The sequence below is a fragment of the Phragmites australis genome, chromosome 20 (genome assembly GCF_958298935.1).
Source record: "Phragmites australis chromosome 20, lpPhrAust1.1, whole genome shotgun sequence".
NCBI lineage: Eukaryota > Viridiplantae > Streptophyta > Magnoliopsida > Poales > Poaceae > Phragmites > Phragmites australis.
In genome coordinates, this window is record NC_084940.1 from 14,183,953 (window position 1) to 14,198,048 (window position 14,096).

The following is a 14,096-nucleotide window of genomic DNA, read 5'->3' on the forward strand; positions in this document are numbered from 1 at the left end:
TGAGATGGGAGCACGTGCGTCCGTTGCTCTCCCGGCATGCCTGTCTGTGATGTTCATCGAGCCGCCGCGCCCACCTGTACGTCCGACGTTCGCCGCCAACCTGTCGCACTCGCCGGTACATCCGACCTTCACCATCGAGCCTTCAAGACCGTATTACACCCACTTCTCAGCACAACTACGATAGCCCCTCGACGCGGCAATCCTTCTCCAGATCCACTGACCCCCACTACAGTGGTGCCTAGGCTAGACATTCTTTCTCCAGCACTAGTGACCCCCTCTACGACATCACAGCATCCAGGCCAGCTTTCACAAGTGTCGGTGACCACTTCTACGCTGAGAGCAGGTCCACGCAGCCTTCCGTCGTGGACCCAGGTCTTCGACTTCTCGTGTCGTTGGCTTAGGTACGATATTGCATTAATGCATAATCAATAGTTACATAATTAACACTTTATCAAAGATAACCAAGTTCTTCGTTGTTCCATGTGCAGATATCGACGATCTATAGGACATAGAGGCGCAGGGTAGATACATGGAGTTGCTCCGCGGGGAGAGTTGTCAATTCGCTAGGTACTAGTTTATCTTCAGAGAGAGTGATGAGCTCGGAGCGTCGCAGCTACCTGGCACGCCACTAACGGGGACACAACCCTCCTAGGACAGCTACACCACTTCACCGCTCACTGCACGCCCTACACGGATGATCGTGCCACCGTCACCGCTGACATACTCAGCTAACCAAGTTAGAGCGCAGAGGCGCAAGGTTCCGAGGGCCGATGCAACCAGGGAGTCATCCCAAGAGGGGGCGCAACCTATAGGCTACTAGGTTATGTTTAGCTTCATGATCTTATGTTATTATTGGTGTTATGAACTATTTGTGAACATCATGTGTAATCACTGTTATGGTTAGTGTCTTATATTAACGTACTATGTTGGTTGTGCTTCGGTACATATCAGAAGCATTACGTATTAGGCAAATCCCGGCTACTCCTTGGTACATATGACGATTTGCACATTACAAGTCAAATATAAAATCAAATCCTCGGCCGAACGCTAGAATACATCCATATTACTCCGAGTTGTTCCTCCAACCTACCATGCGAGGCGGGATATAGCGTCTTCTAACATTTCTGGCTCTCTTTTGGTGCAATTATTCTTGTAGTTCCTCGATAACGACATACAGGTGACGGATGTATTCTTGAATGCGTGGTTCTATCCGCGGGTCAATCCAGTACATGAAACCATAATCATCCATCTAGAAAAAGTGACAGATGAGATAAGAAATCATGTTAACAAAATTAGTAAGAAAGTGAGTATTATTTATTCGTACTCTGAAATGTGGACAATGGAAGAAATGATGGCCTGCATCACCGAAATGCTCATAAACTTGGACTACAGCATCGTCTCCATGTCGACATGGCAGCTAAAACAAGCAAGGAAGAGCATTGCGGTTTCCGTAGAAATCTCTACCATAGACGTCTAAATGGGGGTGTGGCAGCAGTGGATCGATGGGGCCATCGAGAGGATGAGGATATGCCATTGTCTTGATTCAATTTGAGGTCACGAGATGTGTGAGTATATAATCGATTGGGTTCTGTTTATATAGAAGATGTCTCGATAGTAGTGGACAAATGTGGTAGTACTGAAAACCTATTGGCTAGACTGCATCGGGCTATTACGGGTATCACTAATAAGTCTATTCGTTAGGCTGCACTGGCCTATTAGGGGTAGCACTGAAAAGTCTATTCGCTAGACTGCACCGGCTTAATAGCAATAGCACTGAAAAGTCTATTCGCTATACTGCACGGTCGTGATTCAATTCCAACATATGGCTAGATTCCCTGAGATCTCTAACACGTGCCACCACCACCTACTCTATATAAAGGCAACCCCAAGGATGAATATGCTTAAGTGTATACAGACCGACTACTTCATCTTCACCATAATCCCATTTATGGCTTCTGAGTCCAGGTCCAGATCCAACAAGTGCAACAGCAAGCTGGGCCCTTACGACATATGGTGCAACATCCTTGGTACACTCAAGCGTGAGGACGAAGAGTGAAAGAGAAATGAAGACCCAGAACAGAAGAAGAGGGAGATGAAGCTGCAGATAGAAGCACACGAGGCACGCATGCCACGGTGCAACTGCGGTAAAATAGCATGCCAGAAACCATTCCCGCTTGCCATAGTTGCTTAGTACCGATGTGAGGTAAGTGAACATAAGATCCTACCGTGCTATGAATTTCTTCTATTTCACCTGCTTCCCTCTAACAGTACGACAAGCCTAGGTGCAAGTACAAATGGTGCGCGAATGAATAAGAGTACGCGAACATCAGCTATGGTTATGAGGAGACTGAGGCAATGAGGCGTACGGATGTTGAACGACCAAAGATGAGGCTACAGGAGCTCAATGAAGAGTGGTGGGATAAGTACTTCATTACATGCGGTAACATGCAGGTTCCTCCACAATGCGTGTGCGGCTACCGGCTATGCTAGGGCCTGTGCCACATGGACTAGCACAAGGGTACGTGTGTAGCAAGCCCTACCCCAATGGATGTAACTTTCAAGAGATCCACTGAGAATATCTGGATGAGAAGCCTCCATCTTTTTCACCAACCCAGTAGAAGATTTCCTGCACCGGCAATCTGTCTTTCCATAAGGCATGCTTCATTTATCGATGAGGAACTACATATCATTGTAACTTGTAGCATATTGTTTAGGGATAGGTTGCGAGTCAGTGCATGTTGCCTTATATACTATAGCCGCATATAGGAAACAAATACTTACAATGCGCCTTATATATGATGTACTTTATTACTTTCATCAATGAAATAGTCGGGATTTATCATTATGCCAATACGTCTTTTCTATGCCCAATACTTTCATAGGATTCATTGCCTTCCATAGAGGCAACTATAACTCATTGCTGAACTTTTGCAGAATGACATGATCACATCAAGCAACAGCTTTCACAGGAAATCTCTGCCAAGCATCAATAGCACAACTTTTTTAGCTTTCACAGGGAATACATGCTCCAGCCCCCAACCATGCCCATGCACTCAGTCCATGCATCGGCCCCGGCCACCATAAATAACCCCTGCATGAACCATGGGTACACCACTTCTTCCTCAATTCTCTCAACTGCAATATCTTCCTCAACTCCACCAAGCTCATCCAAGAAACATTCGGGGACTTACATCCCCCAGGGGTCGAACCATCGATGTGCTTCTGTGGTGATCCTTGTAGGCTTCAGAAGTATCAAGATATTTCCTACATCTATAACAGATGCTTCTTTATGTGTGCCAACTACCAATACGATCTGTCTTGACATGGACCATATAACTACCCATCGGTATAGTGGCATAGATTATTCCTGTCGTAGTTTTCATATGATTTCATGCACTGTCTTACTAATTTTCTCTCTTGTTTCATTTGTTCAGTCTCCTCCACCTATCTATGACTTCATGGGATGGCTGGACATCAAGCAAACTGAGGACCAAAAGCGGTGGGTCGACATGAGCATACAGTGGAGGAGGCAAGCTTACGAACGCCGAGAGTATGAGGAATAGCAGGAGGAACTATGGCTAAAGCATCAGGAGGAGGAGCGTATGAGGAACGTAGTGAAGGAGTGTGTCGCGGCTGAAGCATGCGAAGCTGAGAGGGAAATGAAGTAGGAGAAGGCATGTCGCGCTAAGACGGCAGGCCCCAATGCCCTCATGAATGGCAAATATCCTAGGTGCACTCAGTATAGCATCCATTGTAACTCGGACTATTTTCATTCCCTAAGGCATGTTGGGTTTAGCAGCGGCACGCAATTAGGTTAGTCTTTAAATGTACCGTATATGCCAACATTTGTTGTTGTCATCTCTTTATAGTTATGGTTCCTTCGCGCAGCGATGAAAAATCTCATGTCCCATATAATGTTTATCAACGTATGTAACCTCCATGCTGTGCACCGTCTTACTAATCTTCTCTCTTGTTTCATTTGTTCAGTCTCCTCCACCTATCTATAACTTCATGGGATAGCTGGACATGAAGCAAACTAAGGACTAGAAGCAGTGGATCGATATGAGCATACAGTGGAGGAGGCAAGCTTACGAACGCCGAGAGTATGAGGAATAGCAGGAGGAACTATGGCTAAAGCATCAGGAGGAGGAGCGTATGAGGAACGTAGTGAAGGAGTGTGTCGCGGCTGAAGCATGCGAAGCTGAGAGGGAAATGAAGTAGGAGAAGGCATGTCGCGCTAAGACGGCAGGCCCCAATGCCCTCATGAATGGCAAATATCCTAGGTGCACTCAGTATAGCATCCATTGTAACTCGGACTATTTTCATTCCCTAAGGCATGTTGGGTTTAGCAGCGGCACGCAAGTAGGTTAGTCTTTAGATGTACCGTACATGCCAACATTTATTGTTGTCATCTCTTTATAGTTATGGTTCCTTCGCGTAGCGATGAAAAATCTCATGTCCCATGTAATATTTATCAAAGTATGTAACCTCCATACCGGGTTATATCATAATTGTGCTTCACAACTACTATTATTCAACAAATTCGATTTTGTATCTTCCCAACGTTACTTCACTAAAAAATTCTCACACAATTTTACATCAACTAAATAAAGAAATGTTAATAAAATTACATCGAACCAAAATTAAGGATAAATTGAGGGAAAAATTAATCACTCCTTGAAGCTGTTTGGACAACTATTTGCACAACAAACATTTTTCGTCGAACCATATCTATTCTACCGGAAATTAAATTAATTCACAAACATGTCGACCGTTTAGTTGACGATATAAAGTTCTTGCCTGCTGAATGGGTGAGACATTCTCTGAGCACCAAGCCCACAAGGTTATTCTCGCTCGATGAACGAGCGGCAGTAGCCTATTCCTATCAATTTTTCAAATGAACATGTAGTTTTATATATGTTTGGTGAGGTTAGATGAAATAGGATCATTCATGTTTTTTTATTAGATAATTTAATTTCTGTTTAGTTGGAATGTATAAAATGAGCTAATTTTCTGTTTGGTTGATGGAATTATAGTGGATATGATGTGTCAATTTTCTATTTGGTTGATAGAATTAGAGTGGATAGTATGATCTATTCATATTTATATACATTCCATAAGCATTAGGATGAATATATGCATATGTGAATTTATTTAAATTCAAATTTAATTAAAAATATAATATCACATAAAATAATAAAAATACATATAAATAAAGTATTATAAAAAAACTTATTTTTTTACCAAATAAACTAGGGTTATAAGTATTTTTATAAATTAGTACATCATATGAGAGAATTTTTCTATATTTTGGGTAGTTTATTTGAAACATTAGAATGGTTAGAAGTTAAAAAATAGTTTTTTAGAATTTTAATTAAATATTAGCTTATAAATTAAAATAGGCTGCTAATAAAAATATTTAAAAATTTTAAAATTAAAAGAAAAATTGCAAAGCACATGTACTATGGAAGGAGCACGGATTCAATGGCGGGGTCCGACCGATTTCAACTGTATTGGGGTTCGGTTACCGAGCCCGTCTGGTAACTGAAAATGCGCGATTACCGTAATAACCGTTCGAAATTTGGCTGAAATTCAGATAAAATTCATTTGCTAAATTTGAAATTTGGTCAAAAATTTGTCAGAATCATCTCTCGATAACCGGTCGAATCAGACCGGTTACCGAGCGAATTTCTCGATTTATCGAGTAGTTTTCTCGAATTTTTCGCATTGTTGGTAACCGCTCGATTTTGTCAGTAATCGCTCGGTTTTCTCGATTTAGCGGTTTTCTCTATTTTCAGTGAAGTTCAACAAAATAATCCAAAAATTAGCTTAATTATGTAAATTAATAACTAATTCATCTGAGCTTCAAATCAAGTGAAACAAATTTTGTTGATTTCCTTCTAACATGATCTACATGATAAAAGTATTTATACTCCAAAAAAGTTGAAACTGTGAGAAAAATGTATTTGTTAAACTAAGTTAAATGCATAGTTTATTCTTTGTTAATCTAAAAATCATGAAACTAATTTTGTTAGTCTTCTTAAATTATCTTATATATTTTAAAAATACATAAACTCATGAATTAGTTATTGTAACATGAAGAATTGTGTAAATATGTTGTGACTAGATTAATTCATAACTGATTCATCACACCTCTAAAATTAGTGAAACCACTTTTATTATTTTATTTATACTATGCTTTAGGTAGAAAAGATAATATTAGACATGAAAAAGTTAATTACAGTGATGTTTCTTAACATATTCACTTTATGCTTGTGAACTTTGTAAAAATTATAGAGAAATTAATAAAATTCTAAATAAAGTAAAATCAATTTTAAAGATCTTTTTAAGATACATCCTACACAAGAGAAATATGTGTTTGCATGTTAAGCTTTTTCTTAATATAAGTTAATAACTAAGCCGCACGTTTCAACTTTTTTTATTTTTTTCAAACTTCCTCCCTATAGAATATGATGCAAACGACATTATTTTTGAAATTTTTCACGAAAGTATTAAAATTGTGCCTAGTTTTTTAGGATTTTTTTGATTGTTTTTATTTTTTCAAATTTTTTAAATTTAAATTTGGTTACCATTCGATTTCTGAAATCGGATCAGAGCGATAAGAACAATAACCGTGAATTTTAACCTGTTACCATCGATAAATTAAACCTAATTTCAACTGTATCAGCTCATCGAGGATTTGAAAGAATATTTCCTTATTTGATCGCTCCATCCAACTCATCTAGCGAACCAAACAAAAAAATCTGGATGGGCCACACACCCGTATGACCACCTTCTCCTCCCCTCAGCTAGCGCCGTCGTCGTCGTCGTAGAGAGCCGGTTCGATGGGGCGTCCGCCGAGCAGCGGTGCCCCGGCGTTCCGGTTCCTTCCGTCCGAGGTGGCGGAGATGGAGGCGCGCCTGCAGCAGCTCAACAACGGCATCCCCAGCCGCGCTGACCTCCGGACCCTCGCCGACAAGTTCTCCGCCTCGCCGAAGCGCTCCGGCAAGGTCGCCATCCAGCCCAAACAGGTACCCAGCTGCCTCCTTCCTTTCCCTCCCCGCTTCCCCGCATCATGAACTCGAATTCCCCGCTCTTATGAATGGACCCGTTTTTATTTGTTTCCGATCTGGGTTTGGGGGTTGGGCGCAGGTGTGGAACTGGTTCCAGAACCGCCGCTACTCGCACCGGGCCAAGACCACCAGGTCCGCGCCGCCCCCTGCCAAGATGACGCCCTCGGGAGCCGACCACCACCACCACGCGGTCTCCTCCTCCGCCTTCAGGGCGGCTCAACCCTCTTCCGCCGCTGCGCTCCCCGGCTCCTCCCCGTCCTCAGGTGATTCTTCATCTCCTCAGCATCAGTCTACTTTTACTTGCTTACTAGCAGCAGATAGTGTGGGATGATGAAATGCTCTACTGGGATGGGGATGGGAGCACCACATAGATTCATGAGGTGTATAGTTCGTTATCCACTTAGCTGGCTGTAAGGTTTCCTTTTTGTGCAAAGGGTTTCATTTGTTTCATACAAAATCGACAATTCGACATTTGTTTCATCAAAGGGTTCTGTAATTTCAGCTATCGAAGCTTGATAGGATGATTGTGGGGCATGCGGATGGTGCGCCCACGCCTTCTCTGTACAACTGCTGCACATATGATCCTTTAGTGTTTTGTTATTTGAATGATTTTAGTTTAATAAATGTCCAGATATGCATCATGTCCTTTTGTTCCTCCGGTTATTATTGTTTGTGTTGTTGAACATATCCAGATATGCATCATGTTCATTGGTTTATCATGTCCTTTACTTCCTCTGATTATTGTTAGCATTGTTGAAAATCAGGCAAGAATCCTATGGAGGGTGGCCAGGTCGAGTTTGAGGCCAAATCAGCTAGAGATGGCGCATGGTATGGAGTTATTTGTATCTCATGCTTTGTCTCTTGTTCCTTTTTCATGGTCATGTACTCATGTCCTAGTAGGTGCTAGGTTATCTTGCCCATTTATGCTGATGCTGTGCTCTTAATAATGTATTCTAATTAGCTAACAGTGGTTTCTGTTATGTGTCCACTTGCTGAGTAATGATCCAAATTATTAACTTATCATCCCTTTTGCCTAACTTGTTGGAATCTACCAATTGCCTCTCGAGCAAAATAATCTGGAAATACCTTTGGAACCCTTTCTTTCTGAGTTGTAAGATATGGCACTTGACTGATTGTGCAAGTGATGGTATCTGTCAAGCAATGAAGTTTTTCTGAAAGCCTTAAGAGGAAGTGATATCCATTGCAAGAGATGTAAAGATATGAAAGACATATCAGCAAATAACTGATTGTTTAAGGAGTGCTTGTCTATAGGTTCTCATTACCTGTTAGTGACTCAATGAGAAAACCATAAAAACGGCTCTGGATTTATTCACTATAATTTGATATGGTATCTTTACCATGAAAGTGCTTTCTGCTTAATGTCCTTGAAGTTGTGTCACCTTTCTTATAATGTTTTTACTTGAACTTATATTCTTGCATGTGCTTTCTGCTTAATGTTCTTGAAATTGTGCCACCCTTTTATGTTGCAGGTATGATGTTGCCGCCTTTCTGTCTCATAGGTTATTTGAATCGGGTGACCCGGTAAGGACCTCTCAATTTTCAGTAAATATTCATTGGCGTTGCTGCCTTTCTGTCTTGTAGCTGCCTTTGTGAGAGCAGCATAGTAACACCAAAGCTATATATAATTGCATTTCCAGTTTGTCTATACTGGGATCTTGAGGTGAAATACAGCAAGTTATTTGCTTCAACGCTTCTACTGTTTTGTGTTCAAACATGTCAATGTTGTGGTTTCCTAGATTGTGCAAGTTAAAAGCCAAAGTTTGTTAGGGAAGTTAAGCCAAAATTTGGATTGTACTTATTTTGTGTGTTTCAGGAAGTGCGGGTTCGTTTTTCTGGATTTGGAGCAGAAGAAGATGAATGGATCAATGTTCGTAAATGTGTGCGACAGCGCTCTCTTCCATGTGAAGCCACAGAATGCATCGCAGTGCTTCCTGGGGATCTCATTCTTTGTTTTCAGGTCTTGTCATCTTAAACTTTTTTCTTCACCTATCTTAGCATGTGACAACTTGAGAATTGCTGCGTACCTGAGCTTCAGATTCATTATTAAATTCTTGTCTTTTAGTAAGTTATATAAAGGTTGGTTTGGTTCTAGCCCCTAGAAGCATTGTGCATTGAGTAGCCTATGTTTGGTATGCTTTTCCAAATAAGTTCCTTAGTTGATCTACGTCTCAAAGTTCTGCTTTTTGGCTTCTTATTCTGCATTTAACTTGCTATGTAACTTTTTTGGTTTCTGGTGACTATCTTGTTCAGACTTCAGCTTACAAAACTGTTAGGTTGTCCAAGGTTTCTGTTTGTAGCTATGCACAGAAGATTGATGATATCAAATCAATTAAAAAATTCTGTCTTTTCCAACTTCGTGTACCATGGCCTGATATTACTGATCACATTGTCATTACAGTAGTGTGATATTTCTTTTTGAAGAATGCTCCACCACTACAAACTACTGATTTCTAGCACTAGCAACTACAGTTAAGACGGAAGTGCAGTTAATTGTACTTATCTTCAACATTTTCATCTCTTTGTTGCGTTATGAAATTCATTAATATCATGATCGTTCCAATTCATAGGTGTATTAAATTCTTTTTCTAGACTTTAAGAGCTAGTGCCCTTTTGTTTGTGGGTTGAGCTCATGACCATGCAACTGCTGTTCAGTGGGGTTGAGAGTCACCATACTGATGAATAATTATGCCCACCCAGGGCCGTCCCTGACTAGCTTTACTTTCCTTGCATGCCACCTTAAATACTCTTTCTGAACCATCCTTTCACGCTTTGTGAAAAATGCTACAACTCCTTTTAGGTTTATGTAGTATCCATAAAACAAGCCTTGTAGTAAGGTAGCAAATATGTACTTGATCTACATACAATTCCAATTTTTGCTGTCCTCAATACTTTTGTTACTAATTAATCTGACAGCTTTTTCATGAAAAGCTGTCAGATTAATTATGTGAAGAACTTTCACCTCATATTTCTGCCAAACATAGCCATGTATGTCATGGTTGGGTGCACAAGCATTGATGGCTGTAAACTAGAGACCAAATGCACCTGTAGGCCATTACTAAATGATAAAGGGACCTTCCAAATAAACCTTTTGGACTATTTATGAAAGTTTGAATAATTATTGTCTTTTAGTTATTTGTAGTCATTTTTGGGTGTAACATCGTAAATTAAAGCCGAATACTGTATCCATTTATTTTTCATCTAATTCCATTGTTCTTTGGTGCTATCCTTTACCCAAGTTGCTAGCTCCTGTGTTACCCGGACACCCGTGTCCAAAATTTTTTGCCGAGTCGGACACTCGCATATCCATGTCGGATTCCAAGTGGTATTTGGCGTGTCCCAAATTTTTTTGCCGAATCGGACACCCCGACACGAGTCGGACTTCGACACCCGCACCCGTGTGGTTAAATGTGTTATATTTTTCAGGAAGGTAAAGAGCAGGCTCTCTATTTTGATGCCCGTGTCCTTGATGCTCAAAGGAGAAGGCATGATGTAAGAGGATGCCGTTGTAGATTTCTTGTTCGCTATGATCATGATTGTTCTGAGGTACTTCTCTACTCTGTTTAATATTGTCCATGCATTGATTGTAAGTGTTGTAGTAATGCATGTGCTGAGCTGGGACTGGTAAGTCCAATTTTCTCATCTTATGGACTTGCATCTATGGTTCCTTTTTTTTCGTAATCCTTTTAAGGAAGAACAAATAATTTTTCGGAGTCAGTCGCTCTATAGGTCCACAAATTTGTACAATTAATTCGTTTAGGCACAATAAATTTTGGTTCCTGAACACTCAAAAGAAAGCAATTCAATGTGTCCACAACTAGTGAAGAACTTATAAAAGCAATTCGATATGTGCTCAACCAGTGCAGATTTAAGGACCTTTTGTAAACTAGCTGGTAATCACACCTCCAAAAGTTTAAATACACAAGTGTTAAATAAGGTCATAAACCTAACCTACGTTGCAAATTATTGTATTACTTAATATGCTCTTATGTTAAGCTGCATACGGTGCCTTGTCACAATTCAGGATGTTTGTCCTGAACTACCTTATTACAAATGTAGAATATACTTTTTTTGTTGGTCTTAGGTTAATTATCTCAATGTTTAGTTGAATAAATCTTAAACCAGACTGCTGCATTTAGCTTGTGTTGTGTTATTGCACCATAGTTAATTTTTTTAATTCTACAGGAAATTGTTCCACTGAGGAAGGTGTGTCGTCGACCAGAAACCGATTACAGGCTTCAGATTCTGCATGCTGCTAGAGCGGCAGCCTCCGCAGATGTTCACACTCCACCAAAAGAGCATAAAGTGGAGTTGCCATCCAATGACAAGAGCCCAGCTGAGCAGAAAGCCCTGAAGCAGCACAAGATGATGGACGTGAACACTGATGAGGTGACTGCGGTTTCCAGCTCAGACCAAGAGCAGCCAGCAGGCAAGACTGCAGCTCCCTTACTGTCGGCACCAACAGAAACCTCCAGGTCAGGTGTAGCGACAAGTGATGCGGAGGCTGCTCCAGTGGTTCAAGCCGATGATGAAGAAGAAGCGCAAGAGGACAAGATGAAAGAAGGGGAGTAATTTGTTTTTCCCGTGTAGTGCGTTTTACATTGACTTGATGGCTATTGTAGTCTTGTATATATTTGTCTGAGTTTAGGATATATTTAGCTCAATGCCGACTGTATGTACCATCTAGCTGTTGGTAACTTCTGAAAATTGTGCCTGAAGAGAGAGTTCTGACTGGTTCAAGAGGTAAGGGTGTTCGGTTCAGTTGTGAGCTCAAATGCGTGGCCTGTGACCTTGCCATGAATATGCCAGAGAAGTGTCTGGTGAAGCTTCTAATCACTGCCCGGCCTGATCGTGTCACAGGCTCCCAGCAGCTTGCTAGATTACCGAAAGCCTGTGCCGGAGCTCCAGGCATCAGCAACCAAACCGGATTAGCAAGTAAATATGTTTCATATATTGAGTAGTTCTTCCAGAAAGTATCCTAAAATCAGTGTGACATTGAAAACAAAAATCAATCCTAAAATGTGCCATTGACATGTGGGCCATGGATCCACAAATCAGTGACACATTCAAGGGATTCCACAGGTTGCAACGACATATAAGGAATTTATCTTCAACTTAAGACCTGTGAACGTAGTATCCTAGTATATATACATGTCACTGTATGTCATGGTTGTGAACTTAGTATCCTTTAGTATCCTGGTATGTCATGCTTATGAATAAACTTGAGATATGATGTTAGCTTAGTATCAGAATGTTTCCTAGTATGACCAGGTATGTGATGGTTGAGTTATGTGTATTTCCTGCATCGAATTCACATTGAAGACTGCTTTGCGGATAGAAATTATTGCACTGCTTTGCGACGGCAGTACCGGAATTGGAGAATTATTGCACTGGCAAATAGACGTTTATGACAAACAACTGCTAATTATTCAATTAACTATCCGGTCTAAACAACGAGTCATCCACCTAGTTTAGAAAGTCATTAAGCTAGCTAAAGAACGGCGCTCTGCAGATTGTACGTAGTTCACGTCAGCATGCAGAAACCTCCAAATGCGATTAGATACCATGCATGGTGCGTCAGCAAGAACCTGGACGCGATATGATGGATCATCCTAGGTAGGCAGGTTCAACCAACTGACCAAAAGATGGATAAATCCACCATATTCCACCTAATAACTATCTAATCCCTATATGCCATCCATTGTCAGGATGGATCCACAACGATATCATATAAGAAAATGATAAGTTATTCAGTAGCAATTTGTGAAATCTCCACCAAAAAGACATAACCTTACAAGAAGCAGAAACCCGCATGAAACAAGGAAACATTTGCTAATTCGGCGTCATATACATGCAACACCAGTGTAGCATGGGTGAAATTTTTACAATTTGGTCCTTTTTTAAAACTTATTTTACAAATAGACCTTTGGATAAATATTTTCTAAAAATAGACCTTTCCTAGGATATCGTATCTTTTGGCGATGTGGGTCAATAGCATGGCGCCATGTGATTTAGCGTCATGCCATTGTCACGTAGGATGCTCCCTTGATGAGGTGGCCAGAGCACCGCGCCACAATATTTCACGCCATGCCAACCAAGCACGACGTCAAAGCTCCTGGCGTCGTGGGACTTAAGCGCAATGGCCTTTTTTCTTCCATGGCTTGCTCTACACCGCACTCGATAGAAATAAAAATTGACAGCTAGTCTATTGTGTTGTTTTATAGTACATTTTAAGAACATTCCTATTAAATTGATTCTGAATTTAAATATAATAAATATAACTTAATTGCCATGATATATCACAACATACATGAACATGAGCATTTTAACATAAAGAAAAACATAAATGATGCTACTCATATTCAACGGAATATCATATGACCATCGACAACATAATGTGGAAAAAACCAGAAACATATCAACAAGTGTTTTATTAAGGAATTGACTCTTAGTGCGGGTTACCAAATTAACAACCATCCAACGTCAAAGGCTATCTAGATCACAAATCAGTATGATAATACCAAAATAGATGTTCTAGACTATAGCTCAAATCAGTCAAGTTCTTGTTTATTTAGCAATTAAACTAACAACATATATGCTATTCAATTCAGATCAATAAAACAAATGCAAAAATATTAATTGCACTCTAATAAACAAGATTAGATGCTAAGCAATGAAATTAGTACAACTATACTCTAGAACATCTCCATATTGTCACACCGATCTCACTACGCTCGCTATCATCATCGAGCATTAAAACCCACTAAGTATAACATGTAATTCCTTCCAATATCAGCATATAGATAAACAAACACACGGTATAAGAAATTGTACGCTTGTATGTAAAGCCAACATGACTATAGTTGAAGTAGACACCACGGGCAAGACATACCACAGTGTTATTCTAGAATTTTCGGAGATACAACACTGCGATGCCAACACCACAATGGGGACCTGAGGAGCTAACGAACGCTGCAACAGAGGAGCCCAAACTCCACGCCAAGA

At 40.5% G+C, this 14,096-nt stretch overlaps 1 protein-coding gene across 1 annotated transcript; it reads left to right on the forward strand.

The window, feature by feature from the left end:
• Positions 1 to 6,753: 6,753 nt before the first annotated feature.
• On the forward strand, positions 6,754 to 11,852 carry LOC133901754 (protein SAWADEE HOMEODOMAIN HOMOLOG 2-like). Its single transcript, XM_062343231.1, has 7 exons — positions 6,754 to 7,031; positions 7,153 to 7,336; positions 7,838 to 7,901; positions 8,564 to 8,615; positions 8,908 to 9,051; positions 10,518 to 10,637; positions 11,277 to 11,852. The coding sequence occupies exons 1-7, from the start codon at positions 6,846 to 6,848 to the stop codon at positions 11,661 to 11,663; spliced, it is 1,137 nt and encodes a 378-aa protein (XP_062199215.1). The 5' UTR covers positions 6,754 to 6,845; the 3' UTR covers positions 11,664 to 11,852.
• Positions 11,853 to 14,096: the final 2,244 nt, after the last annotated feature.